At 44.4% G+C, this 22,396-nt stretch overlaps 1 protein-coding gene across 1 annotated transcript in view; it reads left to right on the top strand.

Annotated features, from left to right (window-relative positions):
* Positions 1-2,285: 2,285 nt before the first annotated feature.
* GPR149 (G protein-coupled receptor 149) overlaps positions 2,286-22,396 on the top strand; it is a 206,163-nt gene continuing 186,052 nt past the window's right edge. The window contains exons 1-2 of the mRNA XM_044291043.1: positions 2,286-3,215; positions 7,027-7,219. Of these exons, the coding sequence (XP_044146978.1) occupies positions 2,286-3,215; positions 7,027-7,219 (1,123 nt within the window). The remainder of the gene's footprint in view (positions 3,216-7,026; positions 7,220-22,396) is intronic.

Here is a 22,396-nt window from a genome sequence, read left to right as displayed (position 1 = left end):
AGCTGCTGGCTACAGCAAGTTTGTATGTGACCTTATTAGGGAATGCAGTTTTGGCCTCAGAGAACTGGCAGAGGAGCCATCTTGAGAAGATCCTCATAATGTAGGATTCAAAACAGCCGTAACTAAGGGAAAAACTCAAGAAAACCAATGGTAAGTAAAGAAACTAAAGATTGCTTTATGCATAATGCTGCTGCAGCAGTAACATATGCTAATTTCATAGATTTTTTTTTTGCATGAGAATATGACAGTTATCATTTAAACAAATAAAATAAAAATAGGATGATTAGGGTGCGGTTTAAAGGGGGAAGCTTTCTGAGCTGGGTAGTCCTAAACATCTACCATGAGACCAGCCCTCCAACGTCTACCACCTCCCAGGCCAGAAAGTTCCTCAAGATCCCAATCAGTGACATACATATGCTTATCCATATGCTCAGAGGTTGTTATAGTCAGATCTCCTGTCAATATAGGCATCAGTGCAACAGAAGAAGACTAGACTGCCCCCCATATTGAAGTTGTAGTGTTCTCTGATAGGGCAGATATTCTTAGAGAACTTGAATGGGTTATCTCCCCCTTTGTAAAATTTGTAAGGGAGCAGCCATGCTTGTAGAAAAATAAAGGTGAACTCACTTGAGGTCCCTCTAGTCTAGCACTGCAGGTCCAGTCCCTATCAGGCTGGAAGTGATGACATTATGTCCACTGTTTACGCAACCACTCAATCAATGGACTGAGTATCATCATTTCTGGTCTTACTGGGACTGAAAGCCCCAGGGACTAGACAAGCAGCACTTGACTGGAGGCACCTTTAGCCACGAGTTTAGCTTCTTATTTTATTTATAAGTTTGGCTGCTCCCCTGCAAATTTTACAAAGTGTTGACCAAACATTTCATTTGCCTCTTTCTGAGCACTTATTATGACATGGCTGCATCTTATAACTTGTACCCCAGACAAAAAAACCAACTATGTGGCATGAATAGCACATGACTGCTGAGGCCAATGATTGTCGTGTGAATAACAGACCTGACATAATCACTGCTGGTCCGATGGGGACTGGAAACCCTGGGGACCAGACCTGTAGCGCTGGAGTGGAGGGCTTCTTTCTTTATTTTATAAGGCTGGATGCTCTTCTGCAAATTTTACATATTGGACAACCCCTTAAATTGCCTCTTCCTGATCATCTATTTGGAGAGAAGTAAAACAAGAACAGGACTTGACCGCAGCACTATCTCAAGGGACAACCCGGGATGAAAATATCCACTTTATTGTTGTATATGTTACGCATTTCAGGACCACACCACTCCCTTCGTCCTACAATATTATAACAGAGCTATTTGGAGATGGCGATACCCTAGGCAGTTACTTTCCCTTTCTACCCTAAACAAACAAGCTCATGAAACAGAGCTGCATATTAGAGGACGTACGGCTATTATAAATCACAGAATGAGACCTGTTGATCATTACAGTAATCACTGGAAGATATGCTATAAGCTGCCCTTCCCCCATACACAGCACCAGGACAGTGATACGTGATTCACAGAGGAGTCTATAAGATGTATTTCTAGAGTAGTGATAATGGGTTTTATCTAATAATTGTATTGGAACATCTGAAATAAAAACATTTATCTTAAAAAAAAAAAAAATTGACATTGAAATACCGTAAAACAAATTTAATGATCATAAGTCGCCTTATGTTGCAGGCATAGTGACTATGAATATAAAAGATTCAGTGACACAACATGTGTACATAGAAGCTCCACTAATTTGCTGAGAGAAGATGACAGACATCATACTCGTGCTTTTATTTCTCTTCCTATTGAGAGCTGGAAGCAGACTCCACCCTCCTGCAGCTTCGAACAGACTGATTCAAAGAACATCTCACTCCACTACCATCCTCACAGAGCAAACATGCTCTGATTGCATCCGGTCCTCGGCTCACCACATCTCACCCAACAATCTACTCATGTAGTGCCGGATGTCTCAATAATGGATGGACATGCTGCCTCCTTGGCCTGTTGTTACTCCAGGGATTCTGAACTTTGCAGCTGCGGAAGCTTCTATAAAGGACAATACATTTTGCAAGAGTTTGGTTCCTGAATGCTCTTCTGGACGACATAATCTGCAGCTTAAATGGAACTTTTTCTACATTGAAGCTTCAGGAACAAAAGCGAAGTTTGGAAAAATTGTCATTTTTTGCCTTCAGAAGGAAATTAAAGGAACCTCGGAGTAGTATGGATGCTTCAATATTAGTAAACCTTTCCATATATTAAGAGAATATACAATCTAAAGCAATGTCGGTTTCAACAACTCTTCTGTTTGCAAATAGCACCAGGTTAAGTACAGAGACACCAAAGTCCCCATCGACTAGTAATAGATTTCTTTTTTGTCTTACACTAACGCTGACGTTGATTGTGTTGGTGAGCAGCCTTTATTCTCTGGTGTCCTTGGTGAGGATAAAGAACAGATCTGCGCTGTCTATGTTAGTGGCTTCCTTGTGTGTTGATGATTTACTTTGTGTGGTCCCTGCGTCTATCTTCATGGTAAAACAATGGACTAATAATTTGCTTTTCCAGCCACTGTGCACTGCCACAGCTTTCCTATACCTGTTTCAGGGAATATCAAGCAATTTAAAGGCATGCATAATCATTTCCTATAACTTCTGCATGGCTACCAAACCAGCAAACTATGAAACTACCAAAATGCCTCCTAAGATATCATGGGCAATTGTCAGCACATGGCTTGTTAGTTTGATAATATGTGCACTTCCGTTTTGTGGTTGGGGTGCTTACGGTGCCACGTCTTGGGGATGCCTAATAGACTGCACCAGTTCTTATGTGTTGTTTTTATTCGCTTTTTATTCTTTGTGTTTTTGTGTTCTGACAGTCTTCTCGGTCCCTCTAACTCACCAGTTGCTTTGCTCGGATAACCAGGAACGGCTACTATATTTCAATTATAAAGATATTGCTAAAGGTTATCTAACCCCCAATACACCTCTGGGCAGCAACACATCGTCTCTGTCTCCTGATAATCCTGCTGGAAAAACCTTGAAGAATTTCAATGAGAATTGTGTGAGCTCAGAGACTGTGTACAAGAGGAGCCTGGGTGATCAGCATTGCACAAGCAGCATGAGAGGAAGCAGGAGCCTGACCGTGCTCTATGCTCAGAAGCGCTTTTCCTTGATACTTGCTTTGACTAAAGTCATTCTCTGGCTTCCCATCATGGTAAAAGCATGCTCTTTCAGTCAATAAAACGGCAATATATCATGTAACAGATGGTTTAATTATTCTTTGTGTATGTCTTAGACCTGCTACTGTCACAAGTAATTCTATATTTGCTATAAGAATATGGAAAATAGAGTAGAAGTGATAAACCTACTGGTTCGGTGGACAGATATGGCCATGACTGGGTTAAATGCTCACGACATGCTATTCTAACACACTCCTTGAAAGTAAAAAGCCCTTAATAGCACTTTTTGTGTTTCTGCAACCATGACATGTCACAAAGGATTTCTTCTAGCAGTTAACTGAGGAAAATATGTTTTATTAAGTACTTGCCTGTCAGAGATGGCTGCAGAGATACAAACTAATGTGAGCAGATGGAAGGGCGGGGATTGTAGGCAAGGGTTAATTAGACAAGGCAGAGTTAGCCTGGCTTCAGCATAAAAGACCTTGGATGATGTTGAACATTTTGTGAATAATAAAATGCGTAATAATGTGACACTTCTGCTTCTACAAGGACATGCACATACCGCATATATAAATGGTGGCAAATGGTACAAGTATGGACGCCAGGTAACAATATGTACCATATGTAACATTCTCTACATAAAAAAAAAAAACCTTGTTCACCCCAGGTCAGGTCATTGCGCATTTTAGAAGGATGTTCTCAAGAGCAGGACTTCCTTTAATTTCAGCTACATCTGTGCACAATTATGCATTTTAGACATAGACTACATATTTTTGCATAAGGAAATAATCTGAAAGCCTATGTTTTGTAGACTGGGTTTACACGTTAAGTTTTTTTTATGCAGTTTTTGAAGCTAAAGCAAAAAGTAGAACCAGGGTTTCCCTTATACACATCCTCTGTTTATGATTTGTTCCCGTCTTTGGTTTAAAAAATGGCATACAAAACTGAACGTTTAAGCCCTTAGAAACGTGTCCTTCTATTTTTATAATGCTGGCACGAAATTTGCTGCCTGAGATATCTCTATACCGTAGGCCCATGGTGTTCTTAACTAGGTATGAGGCCATTACATGAATGTTAAAATGCAGCTGTATTATAGCTGTCTGAAACTGGCCATGAGTTTTCTTATTAAGTACTCAGTAGGGAAGAGGAACCTCCAAAATGTTCCACAGGTATGACAAAGTTGCCAGTGTGCTTATTCAGTTTCCAAAGTGCCAGCAAACAGGTTCTCTGCCTGCCATTTGTAATTAATTTTAACCATACTAGTCAATATTTTTTGAGGTTTCATGTATCCTTAATGGAGCAATGCTGCCAATGAGCTTGTTGGAGCTGCCCCTCATTATAGATGTTGGTGGACTCAAACTAGATGTTGGATCAATGAAACATACAAGTGTTTTTGTACCCCTAGTGAATGTAGATTTCCCTCTAGCTGTTCAATAGAAGCAGAATTATGGTATATATTTTTGTGGTTTAAAATATCATCAAACAGAACCTTGTAGGGTGTGAAGGCAAAGTAATGTCTCTGTCTCCAAGAACTATGTAATGTCCATGAGTTATTGTAACATCTGGTTAAGTCCTTAGCATGGCAAAAAAGCTGATTGCTATGGGTGAAGGCCTGGATGACCACACCTTGTTAAATACATAGTATTATCAAGTCCTCCAGAGCAAGAACTGTGCTGTGACAACCCCATGAAGCTCAATCATTATCCACTAAAATCTTCTAACCTACTTCCTTTACAAATTAATGTGATTTGGGCAATTTAGGTGAGGCCATCCAAGATAGGTGAAGACAGTCAAGATTTCTTTCTTTTCACAAAAATACCAATAGTTTCTCTGTATACAGATGCAGCCGAGCTAAACTTGATAGCTAACCCCTTAAGTAAAGAATGGAAAGAAAAAGATAACTAACTTTCAATGGATTTCAATGGCTTTTGTCACACGATGGCACTGTGCTATGTGTTATCAGAGTCAGGTTTAGCTTGGCTACATCTGTATATAAAAGAGTCACTTTGTGTGGTGCTTGGGGAATGAGTCTGTGGAAATCTGAACATCAAGGGTAAATCTTTGATGTGTTCTGTGAAGTTCAAGGGGATTCTCAGGAGTACATTATTAATGACCGATCCACAGTATAGGCCATCAATATGAGACTATTTGAAGAGATCAGAGCACAGAGGCCACCTCACAACTTACCAAGCATAGTGCTGTACATTGTATAGTGGCTGTGTTTGGTATTGAACCCTAGGCCCACTCGCTTGAATGGTATTAAGCTGCACAAAGAACATGTGACCAACAAATGCGACCTCACTGGCCTAGGAGGAGTCCACAGCACTCAATGGAATGCCATGACCTCGTCTTCAAACAGTTGACCGTGGGGGCGCTTGGAATCAGATCCCAACCAGTTAGATAATAATCACTGGATAGGTCACCAATATTCTACTCCCAATACCCCCTCTAAGTTACTCAAGCCAAAATCTTATTTTATGGAGGAGTTGGATAACTACACATGTATGCCCATGCATTGGGTCATTAGGCCCATTGTAGTTAATGAACCCTTCTGATTTCATTTCACTGTGTAAATACTATGGGGGCACTTATCATTCGAGATAGTTTTTGTGTCATTTTTAAGTCTGCCTTTGCTTTGTGTGCTGGCACCAAATTTATGAAATGGTGCACCTTAATATATTTGGGTTGACTGCAGTGTGATTTACACCTAAATGTGTAAAAGTACACCAGGGTTGCCTGGCATGGATATGTGACTTTTATGCACTTTTGTAAAAGTCATGTATGCATAATAAATGTGCCATGATCCAGTTCTAATTTTACTTTTGTCCCTTAAGCATGGGTAACTTTAAATAGTGTCGAGGCTCACCAAATATCACAATGGTGACTTTTTAAGCCAAAAAGGTGTATCTGATTTAATAATAATAATCTTAATTTTTATAGTGCCACTAAATTCCGCAGTGCTTTACAATTCAGGGGGTACATGTACAAATCAAAATAGACATCACAGGATTACAGGCTAGTATACAAATGAAATACTAGGAGTGAGGGCCCTGCTTGCAAGAGCTTACAATCTATGAGGAAAAGGGGTTGAAGCTAAAGGTACATTTAATTGTTTTAGAAAGTGGTCCAGCCATCTTTGTACTAAATAGAACAGGGCAGAAGGAGCTAGTGCATGAGTGTAGGGATTACTTTCGGAAAATGGCATTCAGTTATGAAGAATGAAGGGGGGGAGTAAATGGGGAAAAGGCCTCTTTTACACGAACGATACGGACTAGCTCCGAATGCCTTCAGGGTGCTTTCAGTGAAACTCGCACCACTTTGCAAGCAAGTTCAGTCAGTTTTGTCTGCGATTGAGTTCAGTATTTTCCGCACTAGTGCAATGCGTTTTTTACTGAAGCCCCCATTCACTTCTATGGGGCCAGGGCTGCGTGAAAAACGCAGAATATAGAGCATGCTGCGTTTTTCACGCAATGCAGAACTGATGCGTGAAAATAAACGCTCATGTACACAGACCCATTGAAATAAATGGGTCAGGATTCAGTGCGGGTGCTGTGCATTCATGTCACACATTGCACCCGTGTGGAAAACACGCTCCTGTGAAAGGGGCCTTAGTGCTTTCAGCCATGGTGACATGCACCTGCACATTGGGATGTGCTGACTGACCCCCCCCCCCCCCCTTTTTTCTTTGCAGTCTGCTATTCTGAGGATAGGCCATTAATATCAGAATCTCAGAAAAAAACTTTAATATTGGAGATATTGATAATGTTAATTATCTAATGCACTTAGGTTTCATTATTCATAGAACTAGGAAGTTAATAGTTACTATATCATATTTCTGCCTTTCAGATACAGATGGCTGTTCAGCACATTGTTGGCTTCCAGAACGTCTCATTTGAGACATTAAGTTTCCTTCTGACATTGTTATCTGCAACCACCACTTCTCTATTTGTTTTGTCTGAGCATTGGAGTCATCTCCCATGTGGCTGCATCATCAACTGCAAAAATAATGCATATTTTATGTCATCAGAAGATTGCCAAGGTAGGTGGTCGATGTGTTTTTCTACCCAGAAAGATTTAACCTTATAAACAAAATATGGAATTCCTCAGGTACCCAGTTGACGACTTGATGATTTCAATGTCAAATTAATGTTTCTATATTGAAAAATTGTCATTCATTTACCAGCCAACTGTGACAACTAAATGGGCCTAGTAATGCACTAATAATAATAATAATGTAAAGCTGTGTTTAACAAGGTTATACCATTATATCATTATATATATATATATATATATATATATATATATATATATATATATATATATATATATATAAATATTTATTATAACTTTATTATAAATATATTCCCAAATATCTTTCATTAGTTATAATGGCTCGTTTTGTCTAGGGAGCAATCATTAGGGGAAATGAAATGGCCACCGTCCTATTAGTACACAAAAAACCTGTCCCAAATACACAGGAAGAAAAAGTTACTTCACAACACTGAGGTAAAGAGCTGCCTCATCCTCCTCTCTGCTCTGCTCGTCAGGGATTATGATACTGAATACAGATGATAAAATCTTCAGCTGAATCTCTGTAGGAATGGAGTTCACTAGGAGACATGAAGTACACAGAGGACGAACAGGACAAAATGTGGTAATGGAGACTGCATAGAAGTGCTGATGATCATTACCCACACCCTCATCCTCCTCTTTAACAGAGATTAAGTTAAAGTTGTCAGATGTATTCAGGATCATAATCCCTGACAGGCAGAGCAGAGAGGAGGACTATATTTGTGAATATATTTATAATAATGTAATATTTAAATGAGTTGTCCAGGTTATTATTATTATTTTTTTGTTCTTTGTATGTTTCTAACTAATCACATGTAAGGAGTTTTCAATTATATTACTTCTTCTGCAGTGGCCTTGTTCTCCTAGTTAGCTGAGAGTCACATGACCTGTGATGTCAGCTTCTTTCCCTGCTCTGATGATAACTTGTGCCCAAGCCTGAGGGAGCAGGTCTGCCTCTGTGCACAGAACCTCACTGTGAAGGCTGTGCTGGTTGGAGTGACAAGCCACACCCCCTGCAATGCTGATGTGCTAGCTGAGTTGTCTGCCATGTCTCCCCTCCCACTGGATTCTTCAGCAGAGTTTAACCCCTTCTACCACCAGCAGCACAGACTCAGGGTTGGAGGCTCTGCATCAGGTACTGAGCAGCTGAAGGTTTCCTCTTCTCCAGGCACTGAGGAAATAAATGCTGTGCACAGGATCCTCCCTCTCTCCTCACCCCTCCAAATACAGAGCTGACAAAGACTGGAGGAGTTCTCTGCTCTGTACTCTTCTGCTGGCTTTGAGGAAGTGTCTGCAGAGCATTGCACAAGAACAGGTAGGGGGAAGATCCTGTGTGCATCAGCAATGTCATCGTACTATACAGCTGGGACTTGTAGTCCTATGCATACAACATAAGTATCCCAGCAGTCACACTGCAGACAGGGCAGCAATTTTAGTCATTCCCTTTGCAAAGCAAACAGAGGGGAAAGGCAGTATTTGTTGACACCCACAAATATTCATTAGGAAAACCTCAGAAATTGTTGTTACACACCCCCACAGTTCTACAGCTGCATGTAAGCAAAGGGCCATAACAGAAGTAGGGAAATGAGGAAATATATAGACTTTTTTTGCCGAAAACCTGTTTAGCTTAGGGTACTTTCACACTTGCGTTACCTTTTCCTGTATTGAGTTCCATCCTAGGGGCTCAATACCGGGAAAAAACTGATCAGTTTTATCCTAATGCATTCTGAATAGAGAGCAATCCGTTCAGTATGCATCAGAATGTCTTCAGTTCAGTCACTGTACGGTTTTTGGACAGAGAAAATACTGTAGCATGCTGCTGTATTTTTTCCGCCCAAAATTCCAGAACACTTGCCGGCATTATTTTCCATTGCAATGCATTGATGCCAAGTGTTCTGGAAAAAACGGAACCGGTTTTGTAGTCTGCGCATGCGCACACCTTTAAAAATTTGAAAAAAATAAATACCGGATACGTTTTTCCGGATGACAATGCATGCCGGAATCCAACAACGCAAGTGTGAAAGTACCGTTATGTATATATTGCAGACCATCAGATTTAAAGTGCTTTCTTTTTTTTTTTTTTTTTTTTTACATAATTTAGACAACTGCTTTAAGTATTTTTACAATTTTTTTTTTCTTAATTCGCAGAGAACCCATTTAAGAAACTTTTCAATGTATCAAAAATACATATTATTGGATATCTGTAAAAAATAAGCCTTACACATGGGGAGGGGGGCTTCGTTCATATCTAAAGTGAAGGTTCGGTTAGGAGCCTCCCTTGTTGATTAAAAAAAAAAACAGGACAAAATATCACTGCATATAATGATATTTTGTCTGACAGACATGGAAATCCCATTTATTGCACCATTGCCAAATGGGATCTATATTTTACAGTTGATGTTTGACATTTCAGTTTTCTCTTTACTGGAACATAATAATGCATAAGCACTGCAGATGTGAATCGTATCTTACTTATACAAATTAGTTATAACTACAATTGATTACACTAGATGTATTAAAGCTTTCTGGCAAAGTGCTGTAACTGTATAGTTAGTGGTGGAAGCAAAGCATGAAAGCTCAGCAGGGTAGATTTATGATCACTTACAGTTGAAGTTGCACTATATGACCAAATTTGAGGGACACCTACACATTACATCTACAGAAGCTTGTAATAATATGGAGTTGGTCCTGCCTTTGCAGCTCCCACTGTTCTGGAAAGGCTTCTACAAGATTTTAGAGTGTGTTTGTTGGAATTTTTGCCCATTCATCCAGATATTTGTGATATCAGTCACTGATGTATGAGAGGGCTTGGCTCGCAATTGCTACTCTAGTTCTTCCCAAAGGTGTTCAATAGGGTTGGGGTCATGGTTCACCCAACCATGCCTTTATGGACTTTGCTTTGAGTACTGGGGCACAGTCAAACTGGAACAGAAAAGGACCTTCCCTAAACTGTAACCACAATGTTGGGAGAATCCTCTAAAGAAAAACACCATAGTGTTATCCCTCCTCCACCAAACTTGCAGATGGTACAATGCAGTCAGGCAGGTAATGTTCTCCTGCTGTTCAACAAACTCAGTGGCGGCGTGCTTTACACCACTCCATCTGACGCTTAGCTTTGTGCTTGGTGATAAAAGGCTTGTATGCAACTGCTCAGTCATGGAAACCCATGCCGTTAAGCTCCCGGAGCACAGTTTTTGTGCCGATATTGGTACCAGAGGAGTTTTGGACTACTGAGTCAGCAGAGCTTTGACGACTGTCAGGCTCTATGCACCTCAGCACTCAGTAGCCCCGCTCTGTAACTTTACAGGGTCTCTACTTTATGGCTGAGTTGCTGTGGTTCTTAAACTCTTCCACTTTGCAATAATTCCACACAGCAAAATCAATGTAAAAGCAAAGATGGCCTTTGGAATGCAATCTTACGAATAGAAAAAAGCAAAATAATATCTTGCATCATAAAGGGCAAAATTAACCATGTCCTTAAAGTGGTTGTCCATTTCTTTACTAATGATTGCCTATCCTCAGATTAGGCCATTAATATCTAAATGTTGGGGATCCAAATGTTTCAGAGTAGATCCGCTGCAGGAACTACCAACTGAAGTGAATGAGAGCAGTGCTCTGTATGCCCTGACCTCAGCCTGTTCCGACTATGGTTTTGCCTGATCCCAAAGGGTTCTTGACCTTCATGGACCAGCAGTCAACTAAGCAAAGACTACTCCAGGAGTTAGTGGCCTTGTCTTTTCCCTGCAGCATTATATAGCTATTAACTATTATACATAGAGTTGAGCGAACACCTGGATGTTCGGGTTCGAGAAGTTCGGCCGAACATCCCGGAAATGTTCGGGTTCGGGATCCGAACCCGATCCGAACTTCGTCCCGAACCCGAACCCCATTGAAGTCAATGGGGACCCGAACTTTTCGGCACTAAAAAGGCTGTAAAACAGCCCAGGAAAGAGCTAGAGGGCTGCAAAAGGCAGCAATATGTAGGTAAATCCCCTGCAAACAAATGTGGATAGGGAAATGAATTAAAATAAAAATTAAATAAATAAAAATTAACCAAAATCAATTGGAGAGAGGTCCCATAGCAGAGAATCTGGCTTCACGTCACCCACCACTGTAAGAGTCCATTTTCATAAATTTAGCCCCAGCACCCAGGCAGAGGAGAGAGGTCCCGTAACAGAGAATCTGGCTTCATGTCAGCAGAGAATTAGTCTGCATGTCATAGCAGAGAATGAGGCTTCACGTCAGCCACCACTGCAACAGTCCATTGGCATATATTTAGGCCCAGCACCCAGGCAGAGGAGGGAGGTCCCGTAACAGAGAATCTGGCTTCATGTCAGCAGAGAATCAGTCTGCATGTCATAGCAGAGAATAAGGCTTCACGTCAGCCACCACTGCAACAGTCCATTGGCATATATTTAGGCCCAGCACCCAGGCAGAGGAGGGAGGTCCCGTAACAGAGAATCTGGCTTCATGTCAGCAGAGAATCAGTCTGCATGTCATAGCAGAGAATAAGGCTTCACGTCAGCCACCACTGCAACAGTCCATTGGCATATATTTAGGCCCAGCACCCAGGCAGAGGAGGGAGGTCCCGTAACAGAGAATCTGGCTTCATGTCAGCAGAGAATCAGTCTGCATGTCATAGCAGAGAATAAGGCTTCACATCAGCCACCACTGCAACAGTCCATTGGCATATATTTAGGCCCAGCACCCAGGCAGAGGAGAGAGGTCCCGTAACAGACAATCTGGCTTCATGTCAGCAGAGAATTAGTCTGCATGTCATAGCAGAGAATGAGGCTTCACGTCAGCCACCACTGCAACAGTCCATTGTCATAAATTTAGGCCCAGCACCCAGGCAGAGGAGAGAGGTCCCGTAACAGAGAATCTGGCTTCATGTCAGCAGAGAATCAGTCTGCATGTCATAGCAGAGAATGAGGCTTCACGTCAGCCACCACTGCAACAGTCCATTGGCATATATTTAGGCCCAGCACACACACAGGCAGAGGAGAGAGGTCCCGTAACAGACAATCTGGCTTCATGTCAGCAGAGAATCAGTCTGCATGTCATAGCAGAGAATGAGGCTTCACGTCACCCACCACTGCAACAGTCCATTGGCATATATTTAGGCCTAGCACACAGGCAGAGCAGAGAGGTCCCGTAACAGACAATCTGGCTTCATGACAGCAGAGAATCAGTCTGCATGTCATAGCAGAGAATGAGGCTTCACGTCACCCACCACTGCAACAGTCCATTGGCATATATTTAGGCCTAGCACACAGGCAGAGCAGAGAGGTCCCGTAACAGACAATCTGGCTTCATGTCAGCAGAGAATCAGTCTGCATGTCATAGCAGAGAATGAGGCTTCACGTCACCCACCACTGCAACAGTCCATTGGCATATATTTAGGCCTAGCACACAGGCAGAGCAGAGAGGTCCCGTAACAGACGATCTGGCTTCATGTCAGCAGAGAATCAGTCTGCATGTCATAGCAGAGAATGAGGCTTCACGTCACCCACCACTGCAACAGTCCATTGGCATATATTTAGGCCTAGCACACAGGCAGAGCAGAGAGGTTCTGTAACAGACAATCTGGCTTCATGACAGCAGAGAATCAGTCTGCATGTCATAGCAGAGAATGAGGCTTCACGTCACCCACCACTGCAACAGTCCATTGGCATATATTTAGGCCTAGCACACAGGCAGAGCAGAGAGGTCCCGTAACAGACGATCTGGCTTCATGTCAGCAGAGAATCAGTCTGCATGTCATAGCAGAGAATGAGGCTTCACGTCACCCACCACTGCAACAGTCCATTGGCATATATTTAGGCCTAGCACACAGGCAGAGCAGAGAGGTCCCGTAACAGACGATCTGGCTTCATGTCAGCAGAGAATCAGTCTGCATGTCATAGCAGAGAATGAGGCTTCACGTCACCCACCACTGCAACAGTCCATTGGCATATATTTAGGCCTAGCACACAGGCAGAGCAGAGAGGTCCCGTAACAGACAATCTGGCTTCATGTCAGCAGAGAATCAGTCTGCATGTCATAGCAGAGAATGAGGCTTCACGTCACCCACCACTGCAACAGTCCATTGGCATATATTTAGGCCTAGCACACAGGCAGAGCAGAGAGGTCCCGTAACAGACGATCTGGCTTCATGTCAGCAGAGAATCAGTCTGCATGTCATAGCAGAGAATGAGGCTTCACGTCACCTACCACTGCAACAGTCCATTGGCATATATTTAGGCCTAGCACACAGGCAGAGCAGAGAGGTCCCGTAACAGACAATCTGGCTTCATGACAGCAGAGAATCAGTCTGCATGTCATAGCAGAGAATGAGGCTTCACGTCACCCACCACTGCAACAGTCCAGTGGCATATATTTAGGCCTAGCACACAGGCAGAGCAGAGAGGTCCCGTAACAGACGATCTGGCTTCATGTCAGCAGAGAATCAGTCTGCATGTCATAGCAGAGAATGAGGCTTCACGTCACCCACCACTGCAACAGTCCATTGGCATATATTTAGGCCTAGCACACAGGCAGAGCAGAGAGGTCCCGTAACAGACGATCTGGCTTCATGTCAGCAGAGAATCAGTCTGCATGTCATAGCAGAGAATGAGGCTTCACGTCACCCACCACTGCAACAGTCCATTGGCATATATTTAGGCCTAGCACACAGGCAGAGCAGAGAGGTCCCGTAACAGACAATCTGGCTTCATGTCAGCAGAGAATCAGTCTGCATGTCATAGCAGAGAATGAGGCTTCACGTCACCCACCACTGCAACAGTCCATTGGCATATATTTAGGCCTAGCACACAGGCAGAGCAGAGAGGTCCCGTAACAGACGATCTGGCTTCATGTCAGCAGAGAATCAGTCTGCATGTCATAGCAGAGAATGAGGCTTCACGTCACCCACCACTGCAACAGTCCATTGGCATATATTTAGGCCTAGCACACAGGCAGAGCAGAGAGGTCCCGTAACAGACGATCTGGCTTCATGTCAGCAGAGAATCAGTCTGCATGTCATAGCAGAGAATGAGGCTTCACGTCACCCACCACTGCAACAGTCCATTGGCATATATTTAGGCCTAGCACACAGGCAGAGCAGAGAGGTCCCGTAACAGACAATCTGGCTTCATGTCAGCAGAGAATCAGTCTGCATGTCATAGCAGAGAATCAGGCTTCACGTCAGCCACCACTGCAACAGTCCATTGTCATAAATTTAGGCCCAGCACCCAGGCAGAGGAGAGAGGTCCCGTAACAGACAATCTGGCTTCATGTCAGCAGAGAATTAGTCTGCATGTCATAGCAGAGAATCAGGCTTCATGTCAGCCACCACTGCAACAGTCCATTGGCATATATTTAGGCCTAGCACACAGGCAGAGGAGAGGTTCATTCAACTTTGGGTAGCCTCGCAATATAATGGTAAAATGAAAATAAAAATAGGATTGAATGAGGAAGTGCCCTGGAGTCCAATAATATATGGTTATGGGGAGGTAGTTAATGTCTAATCTGGACAAGGGACGGACAGGTCCTGTGGGATCCATGCCTGGTTCATTTTTATGAACGTCAGCTTGTCCACATTGGCTGTAGACAGGCGGCTGCGTTTGTCTGTAATGACGCCCCCTGCCGTGCTGAATACACGTTCAGACAAAACGCTGGCTGCCGGGCAGGCCAGCACCTCCAAGGCATAAAAGGCTAGCTCTGGCCACGTGGACAATTTAGAGACCCAGAAGTTGAATGGGGCCGAACCATCAGTCAGTACGTGGAGGGGTGTGCACACGTACTGTTCCACCATGTTAGTGAAATGTTGCCTCCTGCTAACACGTTGCGTATCAGGTGGTGGTGCAGTTAGCTGTGGCGTGTTGACAAAAGTTTTCCACATCTCTGCCATGCTAACCCTGCCCTCAGAGGAGCTGGCCGTGACACAGCTGCCTTGGCGACCTCTTGCTCCTCCTCTGCCTTGGCCTTGGGCTTCCACTTGTTCCCCTGTGACATTTGGGAATGCTCTCAGTAGCGCGTCTACCAACGTGCGCTTGTACTCGCGCATCTTCCTATCACGCTCCAGTGCAGGAAGTAAGGTGGGCACATTGTCTTTGTAGCGTGGATCCAGCAGGGTGGCAACCCAGTAGTCCGCACAGGTTAAAATGTGGGCAACTCTGCTGTCGTTGCGCAGGCACTGCAGCATGTAGTCGCTCATGTGTGCCAGGCTGCCCAGGGGTAAGGACAAGCTGTCCTCTGTGGGAGGCGTATCGTCATCGTCCTGCCTTTCCCCCCAGCCACGCACCAGTGATGGACCCGAGCTGCGTTGGGTGCCACCCCGCTGTGACCATGCTTCATCCTCATCCTCCTCCACCTCCTCCTCATCCTCGTCCTCCTCGTCCTCCAGTAGTGGGCCCTGGCTGGCCACATTTGTACCTGGCCTCTGCTGTTGCCAAAAACCTCCCTCTGAGTCACTTCGAAGAGACTGGCCTGAAAGTGCTAAAAATGACCCCTCTTCCTCCTCCTCCTCCTCCTCCTCCTGGGCCACCTCCTCTTCCATCATCGCCCTAAGTGTTTTCTCAAGGAGACATAGAAGTGGTATTGTAACGCTGATAACGGTGTCATCGCCACTGGCCATGTTGGTGGAGTACTCGAAACAGCGCAACAGGGCACACAGGTCTCGCATGGAGGCCCAGTCATTGGTGGTGAAGTGGTGCTGTTCTGTAGTGCGACTGACCCGTGCGTGCTGCAGCTGAAACTCCACTATGGCCTGCTGCTGCTCGCACTGTCTGTCCAGCATGTGCAAGGTGGAGTTCCACCTGGTGGGCACGTCGCATATGAGGCGGTGAGCGGGAAGGCCGAAGTTACGCTGTAGCGCAGACAGGCGAGCAGCAGCAGGATGTGAACACCGGAAGCGCGAACAGACGGCCCGCACTTTATGCAGCAGCTCTGACATGTCGGGGTAGTTGTGAATGAACTTCTGCACCACCAAATTCAGCACATGCGCCAAGCAAGGGATGTGCGTCAAATTGGCTAGTCCCAGAGCTGCAACGAGATTTCGCCCATTATCACACACCACCAGGCCGGGCTTGAGGCTCACCGGCAGCAACCACTCGTCGGTCTGTTGTTCAATACCCCGCCACAACTCCTGTGCGGTGTGGGGCCTGTCCCCCAAACATATGAGTTTCAGAATGGCCTGCTGACGTTTACCCCGGGCTGTGCTGAAGTTGGTGGTGAAGGTGTGTGGCTGACTGGATGAGCAGGTGGAAGAAGAGGAGGAGGAAGCCGAGAAGGAGGAGGTGGCAACAGGAGGCAAAGAATGTTGCCCTGCGATCCTTGGCGGCGGAAGGACGTGCGCCAAACAGCTCTCCGCCTGGGGCCCAGCTGCCACTACATTTACCCAGTGTGCAGTTAGGGAGATATAGCGTCCCTGGCCGTGCTTACTGGTCCACGTATCTGTGGTTAGGTGGACCTTGCTACAGATGGCGTTGCGCAGTGCACACTTGATTTTATCGGATACTTGGTTGTGCAGGGAAGGCACGGCTCTCTTGGAGAAGTAGTGGCGGCTGGGAACAACATACTGTGGGACAGCAAGCGACATGAGCTGTTTGAAGCTGTCTGTGTCCACCAGCCTAAATGACAGCATTTCATAGGCCAGTAGTTTAGAAATGCTGGCATTCAGGGCCAGGGATCGAGGGTGGCTAGGTGGGAATTTACGCTTTCTATCAAATGTTTGTGAGATGGAGAGCTGAACGCTGGCGTGTGACATGGTTGAGACGCTTGGTGACGGAGGTGGTGGTGGTGGTGTTGGTGGTACATCCCCTGTTTGCTGGGCGGCAGGTGCCAACGTTCCTCCAGAGGCGGAGGAAGAGGCCGAGGCGGCAGCAGCAGAATAGGCCGAGGCGGCAGCAGCAGAAGAGGTAGCAGGGGGAGCCTGAGTGACTTCCTTGGTTTTAAGGTGTTTACTCCACTGCAGTTCATGCTTTGCATGCAGGTGCCTGGTCATGCAGGTTGTGCTCAGGTTCAGAACGTTAATGCCTCGCTTCAGGCTCTGATGGCACAGCGTGCAAACCACTCGGGTCTTGTCGTCAGCACATTGTTTGAAGAAGTGCCATGCCAGGGAACTCCTTGAAGCTGCCTTTGGGGTGCTCGGTCCCAGATGGCGGCGGTCAGTAGCAGGCGGAGTCTCTTGGCGGCGGGTGTTCTGCTTTTGCCCACTGCTCCCTCTTTTGCTACGCTGTTGGCTCGGTCTCACCACTGCCTCTTCCTCCGAACTGTGAAAGTCAGTGGCACGACCTTCATTCCATGTGGGGTCTAGGACCTCATCGTCCCCTGCATCGTCTTCCACCCAGTCTTGATCCCTGACCTCCTGTTCAGTCTGCACACTGCAGAAAGACGCAGCAGTTGGCACCTGTGTTTCGTCATCATCAGAGACATGCTGAGGTGGTATTCCCATGTCCTCATCATCAGGAAACATAAGTGGTTGTGCGTCAGTGCATTCTATGTCTTTCACCGCTGGGGAAGGGCTAGGTGGATGCCCTTGGGAAACCCTGCCAGCGGAGTCTTCAAACAGCATAAGAGACTGCTGCATAACTTGAGGCTGAGACAGTTTCCCTGGTATGCATGGGGGTGATGTGACAGACTGATGGGGTTGGTTTTCAGGCGCCATCTGTGCGCTTTCTGCAGAAGACTGGGTGGGAGATAATGTGAACGTGCTGGATCCACTGTCGGCCACCCAATTGACTAATGCCTGTACCTGCTCAGGCCTTACCATCCTTAGAACGGCATTGGGCCCCACCATATATCGCTGTAAATTCTGGCGGCTACTGGGACCTGAGGTAGTTGGTACACTAGGACGTGTGGATGTGGCAGAACGGCCACGTCCTCTCCCAGCACCAGAGGGTCCACTAACACCACCACGACCATGTCCACGTCCGCGTCCCTTACTAGATGTTTTTCTCATTGTTATGGTTCACCACAACAACAAATATATTATTTGGCCCAATGTATTGTATTCAAATTCAGCGGGATATAAATTTGAGGCCTAGTATTTAGGCGCTGGGTGACCGGTATGGATTTAGTGACAGAATTAGACTTGGAAATGCACAGAAGCGTGTGTGTGTGAAGTTATTCTGAATGACCCAATGTGCACCTTGAATATTATATACCCTTTTAGGGATAGATTTCAAATAGCTCTGATATAGCAGAAACCACTAAATTATGAAATTGTTAAATTGGGAATTGTATTTAAACCCAGAACAAAAAATGTGCTTTGACGGACACTAAATAACTTTCCCAGCCACAACAGGACAGCGTTAACGAGAGATTTAGCAGGATATAAATTTGAGGCCTAGTATTTAGGCGCTGGGTGACAGGTATGGGTTTAGTGACAGAATTAGACTTAGAAATACACAGTAGCGGGTGTGTGTGAAGTTATTCTGAATGACCCAATGTGCACCTTGAATATTATATACCCTTTTAGGGATAGATTTCAAATAGCTCTGATATAGCAGAAACCACTAAATTATGAAATTGCTAAATTGGGAATTGTATTTCAACCCAGAACAAAAAATGTGCTTTGACGGACACTAAATAACTTTCCCAGCCACAACAGGACAGCGGTAACGAGAGATTTAGCAGGATATAAATTTGAGGCCTAGTATTTAGGCGCTGGGTGACAGGTATGGGTTTAGTGACAGAATTAGACTTGGAAATACACAGTAGCGGGTGTGTGTGAAGTTATTCTGAATGACCCAATGTGCACCTTGAATATTATATACCCTTTTAGGGATAGATTTCAAATAGCTCTGATATAGCAGAAACCACTAAATTATGAAATTGTTAAATTGGGAATTGTATTTAAACCCAGAACAAAAAATGTGCTTTGACGGACACTAAATAACTTTCCCAGCCACAACAGGACAGCGTTAACGAGAGATTTAGCAGGATATAAATTTGAGGCCTAGTATTTAGGCGCTGGGTGACAGGTATGGGTTTAGTGACAGAATTAGACTTAGAAATACACAGTAGCGGGTGTGTGTGAAGTTATTCTGAATGACCCAATGTGCACCTTGAATATTATATACCCTTTTAGGGATAGATTTCAAATAGCTCTGATACAGCAGAAACCACTAAATTATGAAATTGCTAAATTGGGAATTGTATTTCAACCCAGAACAAAAAATGTGCTTTGACGGACACTAAATAACTTTCCCAGCCACAACAGGACAGCGTTAACGAGAGATTTAGCAGGATATAAATTTGAGGCCTAGTATTTAGGCGCTGGGTGACAGGTATGGGTTTAGTGACAGAATTAGACTTGGAAATACACAGTAGCGGGTGTGTGTGAAGTTATTCTGAATGACCCAATGTGCACCTTGAATATTATATACCCTTTTAGGGATAGATTTCAAATAGCTCTGATATAGCAGAAACCACTAAATTATGAAATTGTTAAATTGGGAATTGTATTTAAACCCAGAACAAAAAATGTGCTTTGACGGACACTAAATAACTTTCCCAGCCACAACAGGACAGCGTTAACGAGAGATTTAGCAGGATATAAATTTGAGGCCTAGTATTTAGGCGCTGGGTGACAGGTATGGGTTTAGTGACAGAATTAGACTTAGAAATACACAGTAGCGGGTGTGTGTGAAGTTATTCTGAATGACCCAATGTGCACCTTGAATATTATATACCCTTTTAGGGATAGATTTCAAATAGCTCTGATATAGCAGAAACCACTAAATTATGAAATTGCTAAATTGGGAATTGTATTTCAACCCAGAACAAAAAATGTGCTTTGACGGACACTAAATAACTTTCCCAGCCACAACAGGACAGCGGTAACGAGAGATTTAGCAGAATATAAATTTGAGGCCTAGTATTTAGGCGCTGGGTGACAGGTATGGGTTTAGTGACAGAATTAGACTTGGAAATACACAGTAGCGGGTGTGTGTGAAGTTATTCTGAATGACCCAATGTGCACCTTGAATATTATATACCCTTTTAGGGATAGATTTCAAATAGCTCTGATATAGCAGGAACCACTAAATTATGAAATTGCTAAATTGGGAATTGTACTTCAACCCAGAACAAAAAATGTGCTTTGACGGACACTAAATAACTTTCCCAGCCACAACAGGACAGCGGTAACGAGAGATTTAGCGGGATATAAATTTGAGGCCTAGTATTTAGGCGCTGGGTGACCGGTATGGATTTAGTGACAGAATTAGACTGGGATATGGCCAAAAAATAACCACACTATTGCTGGTTAAATGCACTTGGTGACGGGCGCAGCTTGCCCCTGATTTAGTATATGGCCAAAAAATGAACAGACTATTGCTGGTTAAATGCACTTGGTGTCACAGCTTGACGCACCACACTACTGAGGGTTAAATGCACTTGGTGACGGGCGCAGCTTGCCCCTGATGTAGTATATGGCCAAAAAATGAACAGACTATTGCTGGTTAAATGCACTTGGTGTGACAGCTTCACCCTGATGTAGGCTTTAGCCAAAAAACAACCACACCATTGAGGGTTAAATGCACTTGGTGACAGGCGCAGCTTGCCCCTGATTTAGTATATGGCCAAAAAAATGAACAGACTATTGCTGGTTAAATGCACTTGGTGTGACAGCTTCACCCTGATGTAGGCTTTAGCCAAAAAACAACCACACCATTGAGGGTTAAATGCACTTGGTCGCAGCTTGGATGCACTTGGTCGCAGCACCGCACAAGACACAAAATGGCCGCCGATCACCCCAGAAAAAAGTGACTGACAAACGGTCTGGGCAGCCTAAAAACAGTGAGTGAGCATTTGAATTTCAGCAGCTCAATGATGCACAGCTGCAGATCGATCGATTAATCAAGTGAAGTCCTTTGGAGGAGTTAATCTGCCTAATCTCGCCCTACTGTCGCATCCGCAACCTCTCCCTACGCTAATCAGAGCAGAGTGACGGGCGGCGCTATGTGACTCCAGCTTAAATAGAGGCTGGGTCACATGGTGCTCTGGCCAATCACAGCCATGCCAATAGTAGGCATGGCTGTGACGGCCTCTTGGGGCAAGTAGTATGACGCTTGTTGATTGGCTGCTTTGCAGCCTTTCAAAAAGCGCCAAGAAAGCGTCACAAAAGCGCCAAGAAAGCGACGAACACCGAACCCGAACCCGGACTTTTACGAAAATGTCCGGGTTCGGGTCCGTGTCACGGACACCCCAAAATTCGGTACGAACCCGAACTATACAGTTCGAGTTCGCTCATCCCTAATTATACATACAAAGACTATATATTGTAAATGTAAGATTGTTACAAATATGTAACTTTGTATTTTTTTTTTTTTTTATATATTTGTTTGCCACTGCTATATTAAGATATAAATTGTGGATACACATTATTAAATACCTGCAGGGCCCGCAGTTAGTATATGAACTGGAACAGTTTAGTCCATTTTATTTTTCATGCTTACTTGTATTGATCAGGAAAAGTTGAAATATCCAGCTCGAACATGATGAAAACTATAGCTTTATCGCGGTATAAAAACATTGTTATACAGGACAAGTGAGGAAAACTGATCCGCTCTCAGCGAGACAGAGTGGCAAGATGGCTCTGAGAGAAGAAGCCTCTCCCTCCGTGGACTTCTCAGCAGACTCAGAAGCAGAGAGAGACAGTGAGGCTAACAGCCAACTGAGCCTAGAACAACTCCCAGTCTTGAGGGCGTTTATGAAAGATCTCTTGGTTGAAGCCATGAGCCCAATAAAAAGAGAGCTCTGCAAGACATCAAGCGGAATTTGAGGCAAGTGACTGAACGGGTAGATAATGTGGAAGCTAACCAGGGGGCCATAGTGGACTTTGGATTTGCTGTATCGTCCAGTCTTGACAATGCCCAAGCCCACATTAACCTCTAATACAATATGGTCGAAGACCAAGATAATCGCGGTAGATGCAACAATATTAAGGGCCTTTCTGAAACAGTCACAGCAGAAAACCTCATGGAGTCAGTGACTGAACATTTTACATTAATGTTAGGCCCAGACTCCATGCCTGACCTTGCAATGGACAGGGCTCATAGGGTGCTGCGCCCCCTACCATGACAAAATAAACCGCCTAGATATGTGATATGCCAACTGGTGAGCTTTCAATCAAAATAAAAAGTTCTACATCTGGACT

This window comes from Bufo gargarizans, chromosome 4 (assembly GCF_014858855.1).
Source record: "Bufo gargarizans isolate SCDJY-AF-19 chromosome 4, ASM1485885v1, whole genome shotgun sequence".
Classification (NCBI taxonomy): Eukaryota; Metazoa; Chordata; class Amphibia; order Anura; family Bufonidae; genus Bufo; species Bufo gargarizans.
This window is presented reverse-complemented; position numbering and strand designations above follow the sequence as displayed.